At 38.6% G+C, this 26,687-nt stretch overlaps 1 protein-coding gene across 1 annotated transcript; it reads right to left on the bottom strand.

Annotated features, from left to right (window-relative positions):
- Positions 1-1,279: 1,279 nt before the first annotated feature.
- LOC133848052 (mucin-2) lies at positions 1,280-25,079 on the bottom strand. The gene is made up of 4 exons (XM_062283424.1): positions 24,514-25,079; positions 2,294-5,045; positions 2,108-2,229; positions 1,280-1,906 (listed from the first exon to the last, which is right to left on the bottom strand). Exons 1-4 carry the CDS (start codon positions 24,514-24,516, stop codon positions 1,820-1,822), a joined length of 2,964 nt encoding a protein of 987 aa, XP_062139408.1. The 5' UTR covers positions 24,517-25,079; the 3' UTR covers positions 1,280-1,819.
- Positions 25,080-26,687: the final 1,608 nt, after the last annotated feature.

Here is a 26,687-nt window from a genome sequence, read left to right as displayed (position 1 = left end):
TCGGTATATTTTGAAAATAATACCGCAATATTTTGCCCTTATTAAAAATGGGTAGCGGGTATCTCACAGTCGAGCACACTCGACTGTAACTTTCTTACTTGTTTACTGTATTCTAGGATAGTTGAATTATATTAAAAAAAAAAAAAACAAGTAAGAAAGCTACAGTCGAGTGTGGTTCACCCGCTAACCATTTTGAATAAAAGCAAAACAGTGCGGTATATAATATATTACAAAAATACTAAAAAATGTACCAAATGGTATATTTGGTATATCGATGTAGTACAACATTCCAAATATACCATAGACAACACAATTTACCAGATTGTCAGCCAAAGCAACTAAGACCCCTCGTAAATAGGAGTTTTGGACCATACAAAAGTATTTTGTTTTAATAACTTCGAAAATTTGTATCTGATATCTACCTAATTTCAGGAATCACAGACTATAGTTATTATTGCATATACCAAATCTCGCTCTAGCTTTAAAATTACGCTTGTTATTCGATTTTTGTCGATTTGCGGAGGCGGAAGTGTGCGTTTGAAGTGGGAAGTTTGAAACAAACTCGATCTGCGTGCAATCATAAAAATGCTGTCGAAAACAAATTACAGCTTTATCTCTTATAGTCTCTGAGAACTTGATGCTCATACGGACAGACGGACAGACAGACAGACGAACTGATGGACATGGCTAGATCGTCTGGGCTGTTGTAGCAGATCCAGAACATATATTCTTTATAGGGCCGGCACAAAGTTATAATATGAAAATTCAAATTTTTGAAAATTCTAAATTGCCATTTTCGCCCTGGAAATAGATTAGTAGAAAGATATTTCATTAACATTCTTTTTTGATTGGCGAAGACTAGAATGCCCGTCACTGGTTGTGGGATGTCAAATACAACTCAAAAGGCGTTAACTATCAAGAGCCATGGATGCCAGCAGAGACAAAGCACCGACTTTGCTTTATATCATGGGATACCAGATGTTATAATATCTATAAAGTAGAGGTGGAACTTTGAGTCTTAGCATAACTTCTCCTTGGCTCATCACATAATCCACCAATTAGTTTGCCTTCAGACAGCACCTGAAAGGTTCAAACCCTTGCCTTACACTAAAACACCTACTCACCACTCCAGCTATTATGTTCGAAGGCTTGTACTTAGAGCAACGGGGTGGGGGGGTATAAGAACCGCACATATATGTATGTGGTAAATAAATATACATAGTTCGAGTAAGTAACGACACACAGTTCAAATACAAATATTAATTTATTAGTAAATATTTTTGCAAAACTTACAAATTTCCTCGATTTATGCGCTCTTACAAATTACATTAAATACATTAAAGTGACTTTGATTGGTATTTCGCTTTTTCATAATTTGTTGTTTTCACTTCTTTTTTCTTTTCCTTATCATTCTGGCTTCCTATAACATAAGTAGTACACACACACGCAAAGGAGGCGTGGCCAGCAAAATACTTCCCATATGGAATATATATATATATTCAATATTAAAGCACTAGAGTGGCATCTGATTTCGCATTTCACATTACAAAAAAAATAGTACAAAACAAAAAAAAAACATTTAACCAATACATGTATAACTAAATGTACGTGTAAAGCTACCAAATGCAAGAATACTCTAAAATTGGTTTAAGGCTTACAATATAAACTTCGCTGCACTCTTCGCTCTCCGCACTCTCCGGAGGAAATATATTACAATAGTTTTTCTCTCTCTCTCTCTCTCTCTTAGTGTTGTCTCTGCTTGTAAATTCCTTGATTCACATCCGGGTTCTCTTCGTTTTTGTTGTTTTTGTGCTGTTGTCTATCTGGGCGAGGGCGATATCGTTGACTTGGCTGTGGGCCGTTGCAGTGCAGCCGCAGTTGGCGCCGCTGTCACAATAGTGATTACCTGAATGTGTTTGTTTGTGCGTATGTGATATGTGTGCGTATGGGTGACATTTGTGAGCGGATGCGGATGTGGATGCAAATGTGGTTTATGTGGTTTGTGTTTGTTTGTTTGTGTGTGTGCGTGTGTGTGTTGGGACGAAACAAGGCAAGTTGAGATTACGATTACATGTCAGAGCGAGCGAATGCTGCGATTGTGATTTACTTTGGAGTTGCCATCGATGATCTCCACTGGCTCCGCGGGCACATACGCCGACAAGCCCCTGAGCCCAAAGATATCCGGCGTATAGTTGCGCAGCTGCTCCGTTGCAGGCGTCGCTTCAACAGCTGAAACATAGTTGAAATGATTATGAAACATTGTTTCGAACTCAGTCTGGGAATTCCTCATTACCTGTTGCTGTCCCTGGCGTCGGTCTGATGCGCGGAAATCTCGGTGCAGGCGTCTGATAGACCGGCGATTGCACCGACGCTGCAGCAGTTGGCTCACTGTGCTCCGACTGATGAGACTGAGGCTGAGGCTGATGCTGATGCTGATGACGAGGCTGTGGCGTGACCACATAAACCTTCTCGTTCGTCTGTGGCAATATGGCAACCTTGGCCTGCTTCCACAGCTCCATGGGCGCTGGCGTGCTGCGCACATAGAGCGGCGTTATCAGCTCCTTGGCTGTCGCTGTCGTTGTTGTCCTTGCTGTTGTTGTTGTTGTGGTTGTTGGGGGCAAGCTCGTTGTGCTTGTTATGGGCTGTGTGGCATAGCTGTGACGATGCTGCTGCTGCTGCTGCTGCTGCGGTTCGTAGAAGTCCAACAAGCGATTGTCATCGACGGGGGGAAAACGCTTCAGCTGCAGTTGCTCCAGATTGTTAATCGACGTGGACAAATCGCCTCCATTCGCCTGACTCGCGCTCACACTCCCTCCCAACTCGAAGCCACCGCGCGTAATCTTCGACGTTGACGTTAATGTCTGAGTCGGAGACGGAATCGGAGTCGCTGGGGTTGTGGTTGTGGTCAGGTACTCGCTGGGAATGTGCTTGGAGCGACCGCGAATGGTTGGCGTGCTAGGACGATGCGAGAGCGAGTTGTACTCCTGCTCGGTCCAGCCATCGATGTTGTGCTGCAGCTTCGAGATGTCCACGCCAATCATCGGCGCGGGACGTCGCTTCGTCTCTCGCTCTCGCTTTAGCAACTCGCGCAAGTTGGTGGCAAGGATTTTGGTCAGATATTTGGTAGTGCGTCGCGTGTTTGGCGGCGGCGCTGCCGTCGCTGTGCTCACCAGCTTCGACTCCTGCTGCTCGTGCAGCTCCACATCGTTGTCCTGCAGTTGTTGTTGCTGTTGCTGCTGCTGCTGCTGCTGCTGCTGCGGGTGTCGCACATTCCAGCCTGGCGTCCACTGGGAGGGCTCGAAAGGACGCGGCTTCTGCTTGGTGGTGTACGGAATAATCACCTGCTGGGGACCCGGCGGAGGCGGCGACATGCCAGCAAACTGTCCACTCGCATCGATGGCGCCATATGTAGACGTTGGCGTGGGCGCATGCGTTGGCTGGCTGTGACCGAGTCGGAAGTTCAGCTCAGAGGGATCGCGGGTGAAGGGACGCGGCGGAGGGGCCACACCAGCTGCACCGCCATGTGGCGTCATGTGATTGATGGGCGAGTCCAGCAGTCGCTTCGGTGTCTCGCGTTGCCGTGCATCGCGATCACGCGACGGCGACGGTGACAAGACGAGATTATGGTTTAGCTCGATGGCCGCTGGCGTTGGCTGCTCGGTGGTTGTCTCGGAGTAGAGCAGCGATTCGTACTGAGGTGTCACAGTGCTCGTCTCGGCCAGCTCCTGATACTGTTCGGCAAAGTACAGCTGCTGCTGCTCCTGATCTGTTTCCTGTTCCTGTTCGTGTTGCAGTTGCTGTTGCGATGAGGCCGCGGGATAATTGTCCGCTGGCGGAGGCAGCGTTGTCTGCGGCTCAAAGTGTCCCAGTTCGGTGAGCAGCTGCGAGGCTGGCAAATGCTGATGCACTGCACCGCTGCTCAAGTCCTCCAGCTGATAGCGCACCGTGCTGATGTCCTGCTCCTGTTGCTGGTGCTGGTGCTGTTGCTCCTCTGGCTGCTTGTGATTGCTGGGCAGCGTGGCGCCCGTCTGTCCCAGATCGATGGAGTGCGACTGCACGAAGGTGGCCGGATACTCCACGGAGGTGACAAAGTCCGTCACCTGATGGCTCTGCACAATCTCAAAGTTGCTGCTCGTCTGCTGCTGTGCTGGCGGCGACGCCGTTGGCACCGGCACCGGTCGCAGCTCCGAGTGTGCTCCCACATTCTCCAACGGCAGCTGCTGTTGCAGCGGGTGCAGCAGATGTTGCTGCTGTTGTTGTTGCTGATGTTGCTGTTGCTGATGTTGCAGCGGTCGAAACTGCTGCGCATTGTAGAGTGGAGGCAATGCCACTTGACTCAACGCAGGCACAGGCACAGCGATGGGCAGAAAGACACTCGACGATGGCGCATGGAACTGCACAGCACGCTGACGATGCTGCGATGCCTGCGCCAAAGGTTGCTGCTGCTGCTGTTGCTGTTGCTGTTGCTGCCAGGCGGAGATCAATTGCTGCTGTGGTAGCTGTTGCTGCAGCACTTGTTGTGTTTGCTGCGGCAAATGCTGCAACTGCTGCTGCTGTATATGCAGCGATTGCTGTTGAGGTTGCTGATGTTGCTGTGGCTGTTGTGGTTGTGGTTGAGGTTGAAGTTGCTGCTGCCCCATCATTGGCACCCAGGGATACTTGTTGCACTGGCCGCACGGCTTCCCAGCAGCATCGAAATGCTGCGCAGGCTTCGGGTATGCATAACTCAGTGATCCGGCGGCGCTTAGCTGTTGATCCCGCGGTGCTGTGGCAGCTCCACCCAAGCCAAACCAACGCGCCACACGCGTCATGAAGCCAGTCTCCTGCGCTGACTCCGAGTACCCGGCATGCGTCAGTCGCTGCGCCACAGGCAACGCTGCATGATGAGGGGCAACAACAGTCGCTGCTGTCGGCGCTGGCGGTGGTATCAAGTGATCAGCGGGCTGCGGTGGCGGTGATAGTGCAACTGTTGTTGATATCAGCAGCCAAGTGGCCAAGGCAAGGCTCCAAGTTGCCCACTGCTGTTGGCTGTTGGCTGGTGTCGCCTGCAATCAAGAGAATCAACAGAAAGTGGGAGTGAGTACACTGAGCGAAATAGTAGAATCACAAATATAATTATTTTCCTATTTGTAGTAAAACATTTGAACACAATAAAATATTTGGAGAAAGTAAGAAAGTGAGATATCCGCTACCCCCGCAAAGTAGTGGATTCATTTTAATATATACCGAATTAATATACCATAAAAATACTAAAAATATACCAACGACTCGAATTGGTATTACTTATATAGTATAATGTATATTTGATGATATGTTTAACAATATACCATGGAGTGCAAAATTTACCAGATTGTCAGCCATAGCAAGTAAGACCCGTAGTAAATAAGCGTAGTATTTCTTAAATGACTTCTACAATTTCTATCAATCAGAAAATATATATTTCACAGGGTCGAAGATGCCTCCTTCTGACTGTTACATACATTTCACCCTTCTACCCTATAGGTAGAGGATATAGAAAAATGTTCAATATCAAATTGAATATACATATACATATCTGAACTTACTACTAATGCAAAGCATTCAAATCTGCTAGTAATAAGTTCAATCTAACAAAGATGGAAGTCGAATGTGCTCGAATGTGAGATATTGCGTTATTATTCTTCGAATATACCAAATTAATATACCAGTTCTTTATTTAAATTCTATTCCTTAATATACCAAATTAATAGTAATAATAACTCGACTGCAGCAGCCATTTTTGTACTATATAAAATTATTTGATAAATAGCGTCTTCAATTTTCATATTTTCAGATCTCATTAGAACTGTAGTTTTGATTGATTTAAATAAAAAAATAAAAAATATACCGAAGCTATTTTATTCAACATATAAACCAGATTATGAAGCGAAGCAATTAATGCAGCAGCAGTCCACAATCTACAATTATTTCGGAAACCAACCAAATTTTCAGGAATCATAAAGACTGTAGTTATTATTGTAACTTTGAAAAACAGCTCAAGCTGCAAAGTGGTCAAATAAACATAAATATATTACAACTGTGCCAAGCTAACTGACTCACCTGTGTAATGGGCAATCAGTAATTGAAAATGGATGACGAGACAAGGGGACGTAAAAGGGGGTTAGGCAACCGGGTAACCTGACTAAGCAAGAAATTTCATTTTCACATTTCACTTTTCGGCTCATAAATTGAACGCCTCAGACATTGGCAGCCATTAATTTTGTCTAAATTGGAGCAAAAACCATAAATGATTGGCATTATTGGTCCGGTTACGAGACCAGCCAGCCAGCCAGCCAGTCAACAAGCCAACAAGCCAACCCCCTTCCTTCCCTCATTCACTCTTCCAATGGCCAGACCCCGGAGGCATTCAACGCTCAGCCGGTTATGCGACTTCAATTCACGGCCAAGGTCTGACCAGCGCTCGAGGCGAAGGCGCCACTTGACGTGAGCTCTGAACACAAACTGGTTATCTGGTTACAGTAGCCACGCGTCCAGCGCGTAATTGTTGAACAGACCTCTCCCCCTACTAAACGATTAACGAGCAACAGGTGAGCCCAACGATATTATGATGATGCTTGATTCAAGTGAATTATTGAATGAGTTGAGCTATTAGACAGAGTGCAAATTAACTCGATGGCTATAACTGTTACTCACTAAAGATGATTTATCGAAGATGTCAGACTAGATTTTTCAATCTTGGTACAAATCAATACAAATATGTATATGTATATCAAAGACTTCAGAGTAAGTCCAAAAAATATTCATCTTTGAACGTAGCCAATGACTTCCCATTTTCATTCAGTTTGGAATATTTCCGTGGTTTCCAATTGATAAAGAATTTTTAATTGCGCCGATAAAACAAAATCCAAAACGAAGGCAGCAAATGACAAAGACAAAAAAAAAAAAGACGTGCTTTATTAATTGTATTGATTGTCTGATCATGGCGCACATTTCATGTGTTCAATATGATAATGGGTATTTTTCAATTGCAAAAGTTACGCACAATAATACTGATTGCCATGAAGAGTAGACGAAATAATATGACTAAACTGACGTTGACCAAACGAAATTCCAAGAATGTTAAACTTAACCAATGATAACGATAAGCGACAATAATAATCAACAATAATAATTCAAATACGTTTATAATAACAACAGCTAGATATAGTAACCCTGAGCAAAATAAACGCGTGTCACGAAAGACAACTGTCAAAGACATAAACGAAAAACCGTGAAATTGATCTTCATCGTGTCACGCGCCCATCTCTAGCTTATTGACAACGCATTCCGTGTTGAGTCTTGGTTATCTCTACTAGTATTTCCCCCCTCAACCTTAACCACTTTAAAGTGGCGTCGCCAGATTAAAAGTCAATTAACGTCAACGTCCCCGAAAGTGGAGAGAGAGAGAGAGAGAGAGAGATAACCACAGGGATAGCACAGAGTCACAAAATGATGTACACTGTGTATATACATATGTATATATATTCTTATATTATACATCATCATCAATGCAAGCAACTGTATATATATGTATATGTGTGTGTGAGTGTTACTGTGCCTAATTGCTGGCCACTTGTTGTTGTTGCTTTCTCCATAGTGAAGCGGGGCGGGGTCACGGCCCAAATTCTTAATTGAGCCAAGCCAATGGCCAGCTACCGGCCGCCAGGTGGCGTCAGCATCATCATCAGTGCAAGCAACTGTTTTTGCTGCCACTACTTTTGCATTTGCTTTTGCTTTCCATGCAGCAATGCGACCACAAGTAAATAACAATAATAACAAAACAGAAACGGAAAACAGAAAACAGAAAACTGCATGCAACATTCGACGAACCCACAAAAATGTTGAACTTCCTTCCCCATGTGCGTCTAAATGTCAATTTACCATTATTTATGGTTGCTTTTGCCATTCGCCCCGCTCATTGACATCCATACATATTTCTCTCTCTCTCTCGCCCTCTCTTTCCCAGCTCCACCTTTCTGCTCCCCTTCCTCTTACTCTTCTCTTCGATTTATGGTCAATAAGTGTTTTCAGCTGCAGTGGCAAACATAGTTTTATATTTATGGCACGTTTTCTTACCAAACGGAAAACTTGGCTTCCACTATAAAAAATGTATAATTTAAATTCAAGTAAACAAATAAATTAAATTACGTTTTAATGGACACTACACTGACAGTAGTTGCATATGTATGCAACTTTTTAAGATCATCTACTCTATTCTTTTATATATATATATCGAGCAATTAAGCAAAGCAATTAAGTTCCGACAACAGCAGCAGTTTTTTACTATGCAAAACAATTTCCTTAAAATAACTGCTTCAATTTCCATCTGGCCGCAAACAAAATACTATAGAACAGTAGTTCTTTTTTTATGTATCGTGTATAAAACCAAGTTCTGCCACTTTAACTAAAATGAAGTCGGGCATCAAAATAAATAAAACTAAGAAAATAATTTGGCTACTATATCACATAAATTGTAGACCATTTTTATAAAACTTGTAAGTAACTGAAATAGGAATCCGAAAGCACGTTCTATTTAACATAATTGAAACAAAAAATAAAACCAAGCGTCAAATATAAAGAATAAGGGGTATACGATAGAAATAAATATGACGATTTCACGGCATTTCATGAGGTGTCACAACATGTAGCAAGTTGCACATTCGTGGCACTATTAGCCCAATTATTTACATTATATTTGACAGACACTTCGTAGTAACTTTTGACTCCGGGATGGTTTTGTTTTTCAGCTGCTGCCAACTGCGCTAATTATGTGAAAATGAGTCGCACATTAAGCTCAATATCAATGGCAATGGCAATGGGAATCTGGAGCTTTAAACAAGATAGATAGCGGGGGGGCAGTCAAAAAAAAAGTTAACACAACAATGGGCGTTGACTTTCTCATAATTATTTTGGGGAACTTCGCCCATATGCGACGGTGGATTAAAGAGGCGTGTGGAGAGGGGAGCAAACGCAACGTAATTCAATTAGAGGTGCTGCGATGAGATGATGTGAGATGAGATGAATCAAAACAAAAGCAACGCTCAAATCTGCGGGGGCTTGAAGGCTTATAGTCAAGTATCGCTATCGTTGTTGTTGTAGTTGTTGTGGATCTTAATGTCACCGTTGTTGTTGTTGTTGTTGTTGATGTTGTTGCTGTTTGCTGCTGTCATTGGTAATAAATTGGGGTCACCGCAATTTCGAAAGAAAGTGAAATTCTGCAACTGTTGCCTGACTCCAGCCACAGCGACAGCCACAGCTGATGGATGTCTCTAGGTCTCTCTCGCTCTTTCGCTCTCTTGTCCGCTCTTTCTGCATACATTTATAACCCGTTTCGTGTCGATAATAGAGACTGTCGACTGCACTCCTTCGCATGCAACCTTGGCTTTGCACTTGAAAACGCCATAAGGTTTGACAAACGACCCCAGGCGGGCAGACAATATCCAAAGCCAAAGAAAAGCTAAAGCCAGAGCCAGAGCCAGAGCCGGGACCCAAACTGCCAACTGCAAACTTCATGCGATTCAACAATGCGCATGGGAATCTTTAAAGCAGCGACGTCGTTGTGTGGCACACTGGCACCAAACCATATTTTTCTTTCTTTCTTATCCAACCAATGACAATGAAAGTGCAAAAGTCGCAAAATCAAACAGATTGTTAATTATTATTAATCATTAGCTGACTTTAATTGTGTTGCAAATTCTATTACACTTTTGAAAAGTTGGAAATACATTTCACTTTATTGTCAATTTGAAATACCATTATTCATATACAATAAAAATAATTCAAATCTAAGTCCACAAATTTGAAGTTTTTGCAAAAAGTTTTTGTTTTACAATTTATTTATTATGTTTTATTTTTCCATCGTAAACTGTTTAAAATACAAAACTGGCATGTAGTCTTATTTTGATTTCTAATTATATTTGTAAAGATGACTTAACATTTTATTATAAAGTGCTAAATAGTAATAAAAATATATATAGAGATTAGCGACTTTTAGTTTTTTCCAAAATTGTATTTAGTTTTTTTTAATTGATTTCAATTCTCTGACTTTTATTTTATCCAAAATTGGATTTGATTTGTTTGAATTACTTTCAATTTCGTAAAAAATAAAATGCAGCAACCATTTATTGATTCTTTTTTCTTTTTATTTTGAGTTTAGTTAAGTAATTGAGTATTTTTAATATATTAAAAATAAAGATTTATTTGATTTACTTTTGTGTTTTATTTCTAGCAATGCATATTATTATTTCTAGCAATATATTTGAATTTTTGAGTTTAGTTGAGTGATTGAATATTTTTCATTTCTACTTTTTTGTTTTATTTCTATCAGAGAATGACCTAATTGACTTTTTTGTTTTATTTCTATCAAAGTATGACATAATTGAGTTTTTTGTTGATTTCGTTTGCGTTTCATTTCTAGCAAAGAGTTCCACTGTGCGCTGGTTGCTGCTGTTGTTGCTGCATCAACCGCAATTGTTGTCGAGCTCATATGCATGTCTATGCGGCATCTATTATACATGTACATAACTACATAAATATGATCGTGTGTGTGTGTGTGTGTGTTTGTGTGTATAACTAAGTATGCGTACACATGTCTTTATAGCCGTATGAACCTCGACATCTTCCTCGAGGTCTGTGTAAAAGTGAAATTGTCGATCAAAAATGTGAAAAGGCGGCAAATGCAAAAACAAAAACTGTCACAAGCGTGAAAATCACAGTACAACTACACACACACACACTCATACACATTGGGTTTTCCATGCGTCAACAACAACAGCAACAACATTCGCAATAATTCACATTATGTGCTCGTCGCATTTCTTTTCCAGCAGCTGAAAGAAATTAATTATGAAAATACTCATCGCATGGCTGTAAATATTGTTGCTTGGAAAAAGGCAAAGGCAAAGGCAAAGACAAGCAACGCCCTAGGCGGTAATAAAATTCAATGCAACTGCAATGCATTTTTTTATTGTCACTTGGAAGTTGGAATGATTGTTAAGATGGAAAACATGACCCATAAAAACTAGCATTACAATTTATTAGGTTTCTGAGCCAAAACTGAACTTATAAAAAGTGCAACGGCGAGTGTGTACAACAAACAGATACCCTGCAAGTTCAATTAAGAGTAGTACTATATCTCAGAAGATGTAGAAATATTTTGCACATCATTCCCAATAAGTTGGGGTCAACTTGGTCAAGGTATGAAGAAAGGGCAGAAATTAGTTTTAAGGTGATCAAGTGCAATATAATATTTCAACATGCTGACATAATTTTGAAGTCGTTTTATTAAAGAAAGGAGATTGAAACTATATATGAATATGACATATAACAAAGCGAAAAGAATTTTTTTCTCAGTTTTTAAATATTTAAAATTTGAAAATAGCTTCTCTAAAATTTCTAGCTATTTTTATGATATATTTCAGATTTCAATCATTTGAGTTCGCACAACTTTAGTATCTAATCACCTCTTATTTATTTTATTATTATTATTTATTTATTATCATATATTATTTATTTTGTGTTATCTATTATTAGTTAAAGCTATCTGTGTATATTTTTCTCACTAGATTTTATTTTCAACTTTTTTGTTTCAATATCTAAAATATTATCATACATTTCCTACAATTACTAGCTCTTATTAGTATTATTTTTAAATATTATTTATTATCCATATATATTATTTATTTTATTTATTCGATTATTTTAATTTATTTATTCGAGAATATAAGTTTTTTTTTGCACTACATTTATTTTCTACTCTTTGGTAATAATATTAATAATAATAATAATAATAATAATAATAATAATAATAATAATAATAATAATAATAATAATAATAATAATAATAATAATAATAATAATAATAATAATAATAATAATAATAATAATAATAATAATAATAATAATAATAATAATAATAATAATAATAATAATAATAATAATAATAATAATAATAATATGTTTAATTATTTACTATGTAATATCTATAATTTATTTTATATGTTTAAGCAATGAACGAGTATTTATTTGTGACTAGATTTTTGTTAACTTTTTTGTTTCAATATCTAAAATATTATAATACCTTTTCCACAATTACTAGCTCTTTTTCTGGGCATAACAATAATGAGAATACTGAGTACTTTCATTTGATTTCGCAATGCTAAGGTATAGTATCTGAGCTGAAAACTTTTCCGTATTCACGGGAAGCCACTGCGGGGCGGAAGCTTCTGTTGTTTTTTGAATGCAGCAGCTGAGGCAGCGGCAGCATTTGATTTTGCAAGTTGCCAGTGGACAACTTTTCCAAATGACTTTGCACAAAATGCAACACACAAAGCGAGAAAACGTATAAAAATTACTGAAATTATGCATCGAAATCTGGGCCATAAAACAAAAAAAAATATATTAATCACGTGACACGAGTCTTCTAACGAATTCCCAATAAATATTTGCCAGATAACGCGAAGTAAACACTTTGCTGACATAAATAACTGAGCTGCTGTTATCAGGCAAGCTATTTTAGATACTGTACACGTCAGGCCCTATATATTATATTTATACTACATATATATGTAGGTAAGATACATATATAGTAGAAAACAACTGCCAATCAACTGTCAAACTATGTTATTATCAGCCTATTGAATGATAGTTGAACTAATATTATCATCACCCGCATGCCCCTACAAAATTACTTGATTTGACTGGGAAACTCAAGCAGCTTCCTCCAAAATATTCTCTAACATAGGCAATGTCTCATTTATCAACATAAAATTCATGAATAAAGACGTTACATAGTTTTTTTGCCCGCTTATTAAAGGTATTATAACTTTGTGTCTTTAGCAAGCAAGCAAAAGTAAGTCGTCTCCGACCCTACAAAGTATTTATTTCTTTAGTATATTTTAGTATATTAATTTGGAATACTTTTAAAATAATACCTAACTGTTTATTTCGCACATATGCATATTAAATTCAATAGTCTATCAATAAACCACATATAAACTTTGATATATTTTAGTATTTGTTAGTATTAATTTGGTATACTGTTAGAATAATACCAAACAGTTTTGCTTTTATTCCGTACATATGCATTTTAAATACAATAGTAAATCGATATACTAAATATGGCATGTAGTACATTTTATTACTTTTCCAGTATTATTATTTTGGTATGTTTTAAGATTAATATTAAACTCGTTTGATTTTAATCCATATATATGTATTTATGCATTTTTAATGCAATATTATATCGATATACCAAATCTGACATTTAATATATTTTAGTATTTTTCAGTATATTTTAAGAATGATACGGGACTGTTTTGCTTCTATTCAAGTCACTTGACCTGACTCGACTGTAGCTTTCATATTAGTTGTTTTTATGACCTCATTAACACTCTATGTTTTGGGTGGTTTCGCCTCTATGAGCTAATGACTTTATTAAGCAGCCAGGATTGTATTTGAGAGTTATTACTCCAAATTGAATAACGAATAACCGTTGCAGCCTCGAGCTGGCCTTGCCAGCAGTCAAATGTGGCAAATACTGCATGAAGCCACTTAATTTGATTAGTTGCGCCTGCTGATGGTTGGTGTTGGTGTTGCTGTTGCTTTGACAGCCGCTTCACTGGCTCCCAAAAAAAATATATATATGTATATAAAAAAGACATTTGCGCAATTTCTTTCATGCAGACACAGACAAAGTAATTTGTGAGCTATGCGGAATCATATGGGAGGGAAGCAGCCAGAGCAGCTCGAATTGGAGTTGGAGTTGGAGTTGGCAGAAACAGAAGCAGAAATTGTAAAGTCAACAATTGTGACAGCACGCAAGTAATTAACTAGTTTTTGTTTTTGCCTCATTTTTGTTTTGTCGCGTAATCGCATTATAAACAAATTAAAGCCATGTGCAATTTAATGGCAACAGCAGCAGCAGCAGCAGCAGTCGTCACATTCTCCAATCGATCAGTTAGCGAATCATCAAAAAGGTGGCGCCATCGCCTTCTCCATCGCCATCGACATATTGTCGATGTAACCAGCAATTCGCATTGTTTTTTTGCATAATCGCATCAATCGAAACTATTGTCATTCCACCATGAAAGTATATTCAGCAGCACTCCCGGAAGACCGCAGCATTTATCACTCGTTGCCTCGTTGTTGGTATTGTCGATGTCGATGTCGATGTCGATGTTGTTGTGGCAATTGTGAGACTATCAATTACATTCCATACATGTAGACGAGCATATCCCACGGTTATAGGATGGATTGGTTCACCGACGAGACAAGGAAGATAAAGCATACACACACTTTCAGCAAGAGGTCCTATTTAGTAGCTTCATCCCAAAAGAAGAATTATTTTGGGAAGTGCTTCGCTATATTAGAGATTTAACTAATAAGTGAATACAAAAATTCTTTAGTTTTTTTTTTATGTGCGCTACAGTACAGTACAACATGCGGATACAGTTACTTTAAACCACTTTTTGTCAAGAACTATTTTGTGAAATGCTATTTAATGTAATAAATGATCAACATCACGAAAACAATATATAGAAGAAAATGACAATTCTTCAAAACATTTAACCAAATACGAAATTGTTTAGACCTATTCACTACTTCATCTGATTAATGTAAATATATTGTAAAACTTGTTATTAAGAATTATTTTGTGAAACGCTTTGAAGAATTAAGAATTATCAAAGTCAACAAAACAATTCATAAAAAGTTCAACTTAAGTTTTAACCAAACACAAAAATGTTGAAATCTATTTGCTACATCATCAGATCAATGTAAGTAGATTCAACAACTTTTTTACAGGAAATACTATTTGATAAAACGCTTAGATATATTGGTATATAATGGAAATCTTATTTAAATTAATAAATTATGAAAATCAAGAAAGACAATACATAGAAGTTAAGTATAAAAAAGAACAAATCTTTTTCAGATTCAACCAAATTGAAAACTGTTTAGATCTAGTCGTTATATCTTCAGATTAATGGATTGAACACAACAACACAATACAAACAGCTTCAAGTTGTACGAGAATAAAAAAAAATCTTGAAAAGTTTAGATCTAATAGACCAATGTATCTGAATGAATGGTGATAAGGGGAAATTTGAAATTGTGACTTCTTATAAAAGGCAATGCTTTTAAGCAGTGGCAGTGAGAGAGAGAGAAGCAGATTGTTATAAAAGACATAGTAAAACAATTGGGCAGATCGCAGCGCACAATCAACTGACAATGATACACAAAGCTAGCGAAAATGATGTGGCCAAGACCCCCAAAGAGAGGAGACAAAGAGAGTAAAGCTCCCACAATTTCGAGTAGCAACAACACGAGAGAGATAGAGAGAGATAGAGAGAGAGAGAGAGAGCATAATAGTAATAATAATAATAATAACAACTCGTAAGATTGGTAACATAATCGGCGCATTGTGGATTTTTATTGTTATTTCCATTGTCGCATGGCGCTCCAGTCACCCACAACCCACAACCCACAACCCACAACTCACAGCCCCAAAGGGCAGAGCCCACAAGCTGAGCGCCCACGGCGCCCCGCACTATCACCTCTACAGCTGCCCCCTCCCTCTTCCTCTCCCCCCTTTCCGCCCACGACATCGACTTCAACACGGCAGAAAAAAAAGCACAAGCAAAAAAAATTAAAATAACTACACAACCGGCACGTCAGGTCGAGTCGAGTGGAGTCGAGCCGGCAAAGACGCCGCTCAGGCAAAAAAAAAGATACGAGTATAACAAAAAAACAACAGCAAAAAGTGAAAATTTGTCCGTGTCCAAAAATTATGCGCTTTTCACACGCGCAGCTTCAACAGCAGAAGCAGCAGCGGCAACAACACTTTGCCCGTGTAATTGCTGCTGGGATGTGGAGTAGAAGGAGTTGAGATAGAGATTATTGTGGGGCAGACAGCAGGGGGGATTAAGTTTATTTTTTTTTCGTTTTTGTAGTCTTGTGTTTTTCAAGACGTGTGACAACGTGCGCGTTGACTTTGTTTGGAAAACTTTTTTACGTAGAACCGGTCGACAGTGTTCCGTGTGCATCTCTCAGGCTTTGGTTTTGGTTTTGGTTTTGGCTTTGGGTTTGGCTTTGGGTTTGCTTTAGTTTGATGTCGCGCCACGGCTGCAAACGCAAAAATTCACGTACAAGCGCATAGTTCGCCTATGGGGGCAGATCAACAGTGGAACAGTGGAAAAGTGGAAAAGTGGAACAGTGGAGAGGGGGCGCGTGTTAAGGGAAAACTGCTCACAAGCTGGCAGGCTGGCTGGAAAAGCACAGAGAGCAGCACACTGAAACCCACTTTAAGGAAAATGGAATTAGTTGTGGAAATCTTTATAACTTTAAATAGATCTAGTTAACGATAGAATTCATGTATCGTAACATAACAGATTGTTCAGCTTTAACAGAATTATGTTAAGTGGCTTAAGTTTCGCCATCTATCGTAACATAACAGAGTGTTATGCGTTAATAGATTTCTGTTAAGTGAGCCAAGTTTTTTCAATGTATCGTAACATATCAGAGTGTTCTATCAAATAGCTTAAGTTTCCTTAATGTATCGGAATATAACAGAGTGTGAAAATATCAAAAGCAAACGTAGAAAAACGAAGATGACCGCAGCAAAAATTGATAATAAAAAAAGCTATGCAAATTGCACTACTGGTTTTTAAAAAAATCATTATTCTTCTATTTAAATATATTATTTCTTTCTCTGCTTCAGTTTCAATTTGAGCAGATACATAAGTTTATAAATAAAGGCAGACCCACAGTTTAGGGTTAACGATGAGAAATTATTTTCTATTTTGCACGACGTATCGTTTTGAAAACTGTTAACTAGATGCCCTTTAAAATAGAAATAAAATAAAGAGCTCAAATTACTATAAAAAGGGTATAGATTAAGAATTATTTCGCTTATTCACACAACACTTTGAACCACTGTGCAGCAGACGACAGCGACAACGACAACGACGCTGAACTTGAGTGTTGAAAATTGAAATTTAAACAAAAGTAAAAGTTGTTGTTGTAGCAGCTCGCTGTTTCTAGCCATTTTCTATTGTTGTTGAACTTTTTCGGTTTTCTTTTGCGACCATTTCTTTTCGGGGTCAAATGCGAGCACCGGCGTCTGCTCACCTGTGTGTGTGTGTGTGTGTGTGTGTGTGTGTGTAGACATACATGTGTATATTAAATGCATGCACCCTTCCTATTTGGGTAATTAAGATCTTGTTGCCCAGCCTAAGTGATGCCAATTAAGCCACATTTTATGGACTGTCGACCTGGGCCGATGGGCCACCAATGACCCCCCGCTGACCCCTCGCTGACCGGGCAGCTTCTCTCTGAATACATGGGGTTATAATTTTTGGCAGCGCATTTCCCACTCACTGCAACAGAAGTTATGCAAGTTCTGCTTCTGCAAGTTAAGCGAAAGAAAAGCCGAAAAATCGTTTGTTCGTTCGTTTGCTTGTTTGTTTTTCTTCTTAGTGAGAGATGTGTGTGGGAAAACTCTTTTTGGTACTTTTGGACAGGCCTCAATTATGAAACCGGACGACCAGTCAACAGTCTACTCGACGACTCCACTCGAGACTCGAGTCGAGGCTGAGGCTGAGGCTGAGACGAGTGAAGTGAAGTCACATAAATAACTGACACTCTTTGTAAGTTGTTAAAATTGAAGTGAAATTGCAACTGATTATTTGAATTGTTGTTTTTCTTTTCCATTTTTTGTCTTTCGTTTCTGTATTTTTTCGGCCATAAAAAAGGGCATAATGAGAAAAGCCAAAGAGCCGCAAAGCCGCATAATATTTTATTTTTTAGTTATAATTAAATGACGCGACGCAAGAGCGCTTATAAATACTATAAAGCATTGTTATTGTTGTTGTTATTGTATTGTTTATTGTTTGCATTCGTATTTTATCTGCGTTAGCGTCTCTTTCATTAATTTCAAGATATTTACTTGGGCACCATCTTAATTGGCCGCCTCTTAAATCGAGAGCGAGTCAACTGAAGATATTAAATGAGCTCATCTCAGCTCATCTCATCTCATGTGGATGTGGAAGTGGATGTGGATGTGGATAGGAACGTGTAACACACGCTGCGTATACATAATATCCATAACTTCATATCGCTTTACATAAATCCCGCAATTGCTGGCATTATATAATCTAATCGTTATAGATAATAATCAGCAGCAAAAGCAACAGCAGCAGCAGTCGACGATTTGTTCGCAAGACCAATTAAAGCCAATCGCTGATTAATTATCTCAATATGCTAATTTCTTGTTGACTTTCGCAATGCGAATTCAATTTAGAAGCTGTTGATATATTATTGAGTGAGCGGGAAATGTTATCATTAAACGATGGGAGTGAAAGTTTAGACTAATTCGCACCTAATTAGTTCTATTGATAAATTATATTCAAATAGTTGGCAAATAACTAGAAACACTTTACGATCTTTCAGTTTGCTATTTGACCGGAAAAGGGAAATGCAGGAAATGATATTGTAACGAGTCACCAAAAGTTTCTCCCAATATGTAACTTTAAGAGAATATATTTCAAATGCAACTTACAACAAGTAAGAAAGCAAGTCTCGAGTGTGCTCACCTGTGAGATATCCGCTACCCATTTTCGATAAAAGCAAATGCGGTATTTTACTCAAAGTATACTAATTTAATATACCGAATACATACATAAAATATACCGCAAGCAATATTGGTATATCGATATGATACTCAAATTATACTAATTTAATATACCGAATAGAATAGAATAGAATTGGTATATCGATATGGTATTTAAAATATACCATTGACTACGAAATATATCAAATTAATATGCCGAATATCTATTTTTATATTTCGCAATCTAATTTTCGTATATCGATATAGTATGCAAAATATACCATCAACTGTAGTTGATGTTGTAACAGGTACCAAGTTTTCAACCAAAGCCACTAAGATCTGTCTTTGCTGTTGACTCTGATCCAGAATATATGTATATGTATACTTAATGCAGTCGGAGATCACTCCATGGCCAGATATAATAGATATCATGTCAAAGTCTAGGATAGACTAGATATGAGCACACACATTGAATGGAAAGTTGACCGAGGGCAGCGTCATCCAACGATCAACGATCACATCGAAAGAGCGAGACCTCTAATAGAGGTTCCCATAGCACTCATTGGGCTTATCTATGGGCGATCTGCCAGTGTGCATGCCAATTACGCATTATATGGTTGGCATTAACCATTGTCTGTAATACTATGTATTTGTGTTGTTGTCTTGTGGCGTTTTCGTTTTGGGCGAAATGAAAGATCGATTCGGCTTTTTGGCATGCGAAAAGCGCAGCGAACGACGCGTTTTGTGTTACATAAAAAGAAATAAATAAAATAAAAATACCGAAACCAAAACCGAAACTGAAACTGAAACTGAAACCAAAGACCGGCAATGCCCAAAAAACTACAAAAAAATTATGTTTAAATATATTACATTGGTATTGCCATTGTTAAAGTTAATGTTATTGTTTTTGATGTGAAGTATGTGCTTCGGCAGCTTCAGTTGCGGTTCGATGGGGTTCGCATGCGTAACAGGTGTGTGCCGAGTCACTTTTTGGTTTTTTGGTGTGTTGGCCATTGCATTTCAATTCCAATTTCAATTTCAATTTCAATTGAAAAAGCGAAACAAATACAAATGGGAAGAGAGCCCACTAACAGGCGAAAAATCATATATGCCCAACGCGACACGCATACCACATACTCGTAGTCTAAAAATATCCAACCAAATACCTGCCACGAGTGCGTACACTGTGCCGACTTTATCAAATGAGCCTCGCTTCACTATGAGCTGAAGATGAATTTATGCAGTTTTCAAATGACTATCGTTAGCATCATCAAAGCATCAGGAGACTACAATGCGAAAAATCACACTGGGATGCGACCTCATAACTCCAAAATGATCATCGAGCTCCCATATTGCGCATTTGCCAATCACCCAGCTTTTCAACACCATCGCACAACTTGGCTACTGGCCGGTAAGATGGAAAGAAGTGCCCGATTATAATAATGATAGCAATTACCGGGAAACATTCCACAAAGTCTGATAAGCGCCGTATAGCCTATAAGCCTACTTTCATGCTTATCTAAACGCCTTGATAAATGCGTTTTCTATTCGGATAAACACGTACCTTGGAACAATCAGGAAGGAATCCCGTCACAGAAAACTATTTGGATTTCGTACAGAAAGCACGGAAGCTCAATTGAGCTAAGTCCCCACCGGATAACATCAAGCCGATTCGGAGACAGCGTTCGAAAATTCACGAGAGTCTGTACTTGCCTCTGCATTTCAAGACCTCTCTCAAGCATTTGACAGAGCAATGGCTAGAAGGTCTAATGTACAAGATCGAGACAGCTCGCTCCTCAGAAAACCCATAAGCTTACGTCGAGAGTCTTACCTTTACGACAGATCGCCATTTGTCTGAGATGCAACTCTGCTATATCTGATGTTTTCACTGTGAACTTACTAAAGTTCCTCAGCAGTGTGCTAGGGCCAACACTAACGCCACTACATAGCAGACATTGTGTACAAGCTAGTACGAATAACAACATCTACGTTTGGAGATGATCACAGCTATTCTTAGCTCACCGAAAATGCCCGATGCCTATAAGAAATCCCACAGCTAGCTCGCGTATGGTCGATGTTGAAAAATGGCTATCAGATTGGCGAATTAGAGTGAACGAACAAAATGCAAGCACGTTACATTCACCCTGAACAGACAAAACTGCCCGCCGCTAACGTTAAACATGCATCATCAAATCAACTGAATCAAAAAATCCTGCGACCTCATAACTCCCAAAATGATCATCGAGCTCCCATATTGCGCCGTTTGCACTATCACCCAGCTTTTCAACACCATCGCAAAACTTGGCTACTATCCAGTAAGATGGAAGAAGTCAATTATAATAATGATAGCAAAGCCGGGAAAAGACCACACAGTCCCCACGTCGTATAGACCTATAAGCCTACTTTCATGCTTATCTAAACTCTTTGAAAAATGCGTTTTGATTCGGATAAACACGTACCTAAGACTCCAGGAAGGAATCCCGTCACATCAATTTGGGTTTCGTGAAAAGCACGGAACAATTGAGCAGGTCAACCGGATAACATCAGAAATTCGGAACGCGTTCGAAAAACGAGAGTACTGTACTGCCATATTTCTAGATGTCTCTCAAGCATTTGACAGAGTCTGGCTAGAAGGTCTAATGTACAAGATCAAGACAATGCTCCCCAGCAACACCCATAAGCTTTTAGAGTCTTACCTTTACGACAGAAAATTTGTTGTGAGATGCAACTCTGCTATATCTGATGTTTTCACTGTTGGAGCTGGAGTTCCTCAATAGTGTGCTAGGGCCAACACTGTCCTCTACACAGCAGACATCCCGACAAGCACACGAATAACAACATCTACGTTTGCTGATGATACAGCTATTCTTAGCCGCTCAAAATGCCCGAGGCAAGCAACTGCGCAGCTAGCTCTTCATATGGTCGATGTTGAAAAATGGCTATCAGATTGGCGAATTAGAGTGAACGAACAAAATGCAAGCACGTTACAGAACAGACAAAACTGCGAACGAAACAACACTCTACTCCCGAGAAACGAAGTGACATATCTACCCTCGGGGCACCCAAAAGTAAAGCTAAAAGCCAGCAGCCTATTGGCTTATCAACGCATGCGTAACAGGTGTGTGCCGAGTCACTTTTTGTTTTTGGTGTGTTGGCCATTGCATTTCAATTCCAATTTCAATTTCAATTTCAATTGAAAAAGCGAAACAAATACAAATGGGAAGAGAGCCCACTAACAGGCGAAAAATCATATATGCCCAACGCGACACGCATACCACATACTCGTAGTATGTAAGCCCATAAGATTGGAGCGGATGATGGATAATGCTTAATACCAGACACACGTAATTGTAGCACCTACAAACTAGGTAGGTGGGTGGGGCAGCCATTGCCGAGGGAAGGGGAGTTTTTGGGTCTGTTGTGGCCGAAAGCCCGAAAGCCCGAAAGGGATGTGAGCGGATTAGTTAACCATAAATGAAAACCCCGCCGCCAATTGTCAGTTGTGTAATTGTTGCATTTCATTAAACCAAATGGTATTTCAGGAGTGACCAATGGTCAACTTCGAGTGTGTGCAGTGTGCAGTGTCATTGACTGCTTAATGCGTCCAAAGATGCGCACGGGCCACAATTATATAATCGCTGCTTGATGATGGCACTTTAATTGACTGACGCTCGTCGACTTCGTTGCGACTTCAGCTGGAACGTTGACGACTTTGTCATGGGGTTATTTTTTTGCTTTTCGTTTCGTTTCGTTTCACGAATATGCACTGCAGGAGACAGAGACAAACAATATAAAATAGAGCGAGAGAGCGAGCGGCACTTGGCACTTGCTTTCGCAGCAGACGACGCATGAACGTGTTGATGTGATAATTCATTTAATTACAAAAATTCATGGCTAATGCATTGGGAAGTGCAAAAGTGGTTGCAGTTTTAGCCAACATTGTTTTACCCTTTTATTAACTCGTCCGGTGCGTTGTCATCAACAACGCAACAACAATCGCAGATACAGACACACAGACTGAGACTGAGACTGAGACGATTGTCAACTAAGTGCAACAGTTGGCCCACTGCCAACGATTCATAAGCAGCTTAACAACAGTCAACACAATCTTGGCCAAATCACTGAAAGTTGGTGAATGTTTGCAATAGGCAATAATATATTTATTTGCACTTATCATTTCCATGACTTCCACAGAACACAGACTTAATTCACTAAACCTTATGAAAGCATATCTCTAATTTACAATAATATTCTATTAATAATTAATTATTGTTTTGTATTTTTATACCCGCTAATCGTAGGGTAGATGGGTATTTAAACTTTGTAACAGGCAGAAGGAACCCGAGACGATATAGGCATATACGTCCCTCAGTCTGTCTGTCTGTCTGTCTGTTTGCTATGGTAAATCGCAGGTCCGAAAAAACTAGATCACACATTTTAACATTTTCACCCAGATCAAGTTTGTTTTAGAATATTGGCACGTCCACTTCCGCCCCCGAAAATGGAAAATATGTTATGAAATTAGAGTCCCGATTTTTTGTGCATACAATCATAACTACAGTCATTATGATTCCTAAAAATTTGGATGTGATCAAATAAAAAATTGTATACATGGCAAAAGACGGCAGCAGACACTACGGCTTTTAGTTGCTTTAGCTGATCTGGTATACATATTTTGTACTCTACATTTATTTTAAAGGCAATAGTTTATATAGACAAATTATTATATTTTATGACGAATACCGCAAAAATTTTAAAATTCACATTAAATTGGTATATTATACATACTAGTATGAAGAAAAACAGAACTTAATAGTATATCGTATGCCAAATATAACCCTTGGTATACTTGAGTTATTTTTTTGTATATTAAATTGGTATATTTTAAGAATTATACCGCAACTCTATACTACCATATATGTATACGATATATTGATTTGATACTATATATAAATGTTTAGTATATTAGATTAGTATATTTTAAGAATAATAACGCAACATAACAGTCTATTGTATACCAAATATTACCCTTGGTATATTTTGGTTATTTAAATTGGTATAGTTTAATAATTATACGGCACTGTTGCACTTTTCTTGAAAATAGGCAACGGGTGTCTCAAAGTCGAGCACTCTCGACTGTAGTTTTCTTACTTGTTTTCCCTATTATTTTCAGTTCAATGAGGACAATGAAATTCAACTATCAAAGAGAATACTCACTAATAGAATAAAACCATTTAAATACAAGATTCACGAATAGTAAAAATAATCATGGTTATAATGAGACACTAAAAAATAATATTATAATTTAAATAATTATATTCATTAAGTAAAAGCAGTATTCAAAAGAACATTTTGAATGTTTTCTTTTATGTGCTAGCCGTAAATTTCTATTCAAATGGTTTGCAATTGTTTTCAACTTGCATGTGAAACAATAATGAAACACACACAATCTGAATCGGAATCTGCATGTTTCGCTCACCTTCAACAATGGGATAAGAAACAGCAGAGAGATGCTTCGAGAGAAACAATTTAACGTTAAGAAAGTGGAAAGTGATTGAAGAGCAAAGGAGGAGACCGGCAGCAGAGCAACAGCAACTGTTCGTTGCGAGATCATAAAACCCGAACACGAACTCCGCCGAATGACCATTTTTAAGCCCTTGACATTCTACCGAGTCATGGCATGGCATGACATGGCTTGGCTTGGCTTGGCATGGAAAACCTGACCTAGCCCTAGACGGAAAAACCAACTCATACACTTGGCTGAGATGTGAAAATTCTTGGTAACACAAATGGGCGTTGCAACGTCGCGACGAGGTTTGTTTTTATTTGGTATGTTTGCTTTTGCTTTTGGCTTTTGTTTGCCTTGAATTACAATTTTCCGCACTTACCATTTTCACAGTGTTGTGCAGCAAATGCCTACAACAGTTTCCCAGGAAAAGTCTGAAGTGCGAATTGTTTGCCTTCGTGCTCAACTTTGCCTCCTTCGCCGTATTTCTTGTTTTCCTCTTATTTTTTGTTTTCTTTTTGCGTTTACGATCTCTCAGGAACACATAAACACCTCTAAAATTTTTACTTTCCAGTTGATTTTCTTGATGATGGATCGATCCTTGCGAAGCAAATTCGTTTGAATTTTCATTAACTAAATACTTCTATACGTACATAAATGATAATCAAAGAATTTCACTTGAAAAAAAATAGAAATAATGTTGACAAAAATTGCGAATTGTGAAAATTGTGCGCACTTGTTATTGAATTTTCACTTTTATTGTCGCGGCACACAGATGACACCGTTTAATTTAGCTCGAAGCTCACCCACGGATCTCGAAACGAATCTCGAATCAAATCGAAGCGAGTCGCTCACTATACACACACACTATGTATCTCGGACTGGATCTCGATCTGGATCTCGATAGTATCTCGATTTAGTGTTTAATCTCGTTAATCTCGAAGAAGCTATCGAAGACCAAAAAAAAACAAACTGCACATGCGCGCAGGCGCCCACAAACTGAGTCGCGCGCATGGAAAATGCGGCAGGTAAAGCGAAGCAAGCAAAACACGAAGACGCAACGCGATGCGATGCGACGTCGCACCGTGTGACCGACCGACCAAAAGAGAGAGAGAGAGAGAGAGAGCAAACTAGAGAGTGAGAGTGCTGCCGGCGAGAGAAAGAAAGAGCGATAGACCCTGTTGTTGCTTTTGTCGCTTGTGTGCCTAGCAAATAAGTAAGTACGTGAGCGCTCGCGGGCGGCTTTTGCTCAAAGGCAACATGCAAAATGTTGCAAATAACTGTGACAACAACTGCGAGACTCTGCCTCAAAATTGAGATTGTGATTGAGATTGAAATGCAGATGCCAGATGCTGTTGCTGTTGCTGTTGCTGATGCTAATGAGAGATTCAAGTTACAGTTACAGTTACAGTTGAGCCACTGACATCCTTGCGATACGATAACGTGAGCTCATTTTCTGCTATGATTGCAGTTTCATTAGGCACATATTTTCAGCTAACGACTTTCCATTTCCAAATGTCGCGTTGTTTGCAAATTATTCTATAATTCTTTCATTCTCGATTTCTTACCATTGAAGACTCCATATCAAATCCATTTGCCAACTCATTCCTTCATATATTTCATTTCATTTATTTACATTTATATTATTTATAAAATAGTTGTTTTCCTTTTTTCATTACTCTTCACAACTTTTGTATTATATGTATTCATTGGCATTATATATTCATTTATATATATTTGCTTATTTACATATATATATATAATATGATTTTATAAGAATAAAATCTTGAATCAAGATTATATAATGTCAAAATTGAACCAAGAATGTTTACTCTTAAATTAAGATCAAAATTATACAAAAATTCTAGATTTCCCCTTCTTGAAATGCAAAATTATTATCATGTTTCAAGAATATAGTATGTCTAAATTGAACCAAGAAGCAAAATTTGATTATTAATACAACCACATCCGACCCCGAAAATCGAAAATCTATATAACTGGTGGAATTTTGAAACTAAAATTTCTGTATAGAATTTTTGGTATATATGTATAATACAATAATAACTAATCTCTATGACATCAACAACTTTGTTTGCGATCAGATAAAAATTAGTTGGTATATTGTTATATTTTAGCATTTTTTGCAGTGTATAAATTTAGTATACTTTAAGAATAAAACTGCAATGTTTTTCTTTTAACAAAAATGGATGGCTTTCTTACATGTTATGTTTAATTGACGGTTGAAAATGTTGTCATTTTAGTTGTCTCTTTAGTGATTTTCTTGATTTATTATACCCGCTACCCATAGGGTAGAAGGGTATTATAACTTTGTGCCGGCAGGAAATGTATGTAACAGGTAGAAGGAGGCATCTCCGACCCTAAAAATATATTCTTGATCAGCGTCAACAGCTGAGACGATATAGCCATGTCCGTCTGTCCGTCTGTCCGTCTGTGTGTCTGTCCGTCTGTCCGTATGAACACCTAGATCTCAGAGACTATAAGAGATAGAGCTATAATTTTTTTTTTCGATAGCATTTGTTATGTTTGCACGTAGAT

The sequence above is a fragment of the Drosophila sulfurigaster genome, chromosome X (genome assembly GCF_023558435.1).
Source record: "Drosophila sulfurigaster albostrigata strain 15112-1811.04 chromosome X, ASM2355843v2, whole genome shotgun sequence".
Taxonomy (NCBI): Eukaryota; Metazoa; Arthropoda; class Insecta; order Diptera; family Drosophilidae; genus Drosophila; species Drosophila sulfurigaster.
Note: the sequence above shows the minus strand (reverse complement) of the source record. Positions and strands in the feature narration are given on the sequence as shown.

Excerpts from the sequence above, each read along its gene's own strand:
- LOC133848052 (XM_062283424.1), bottom strand. Across the intron at positions 2,230-2,293 it reads GACGCCAGGGACAGCAACAG|CTGTTGAAGCGACGCCTGCA; the intron begins GTAATGAGGAAT and ends ACTATGTTTCAG. Across the intron at positions 1,907-2,107 it reads TCATCGATGGCAACTCCAAA|GTAATCACTATTGTGACAGC; the intron begins GTAAATCACAAT and ends AAACACATTCAG.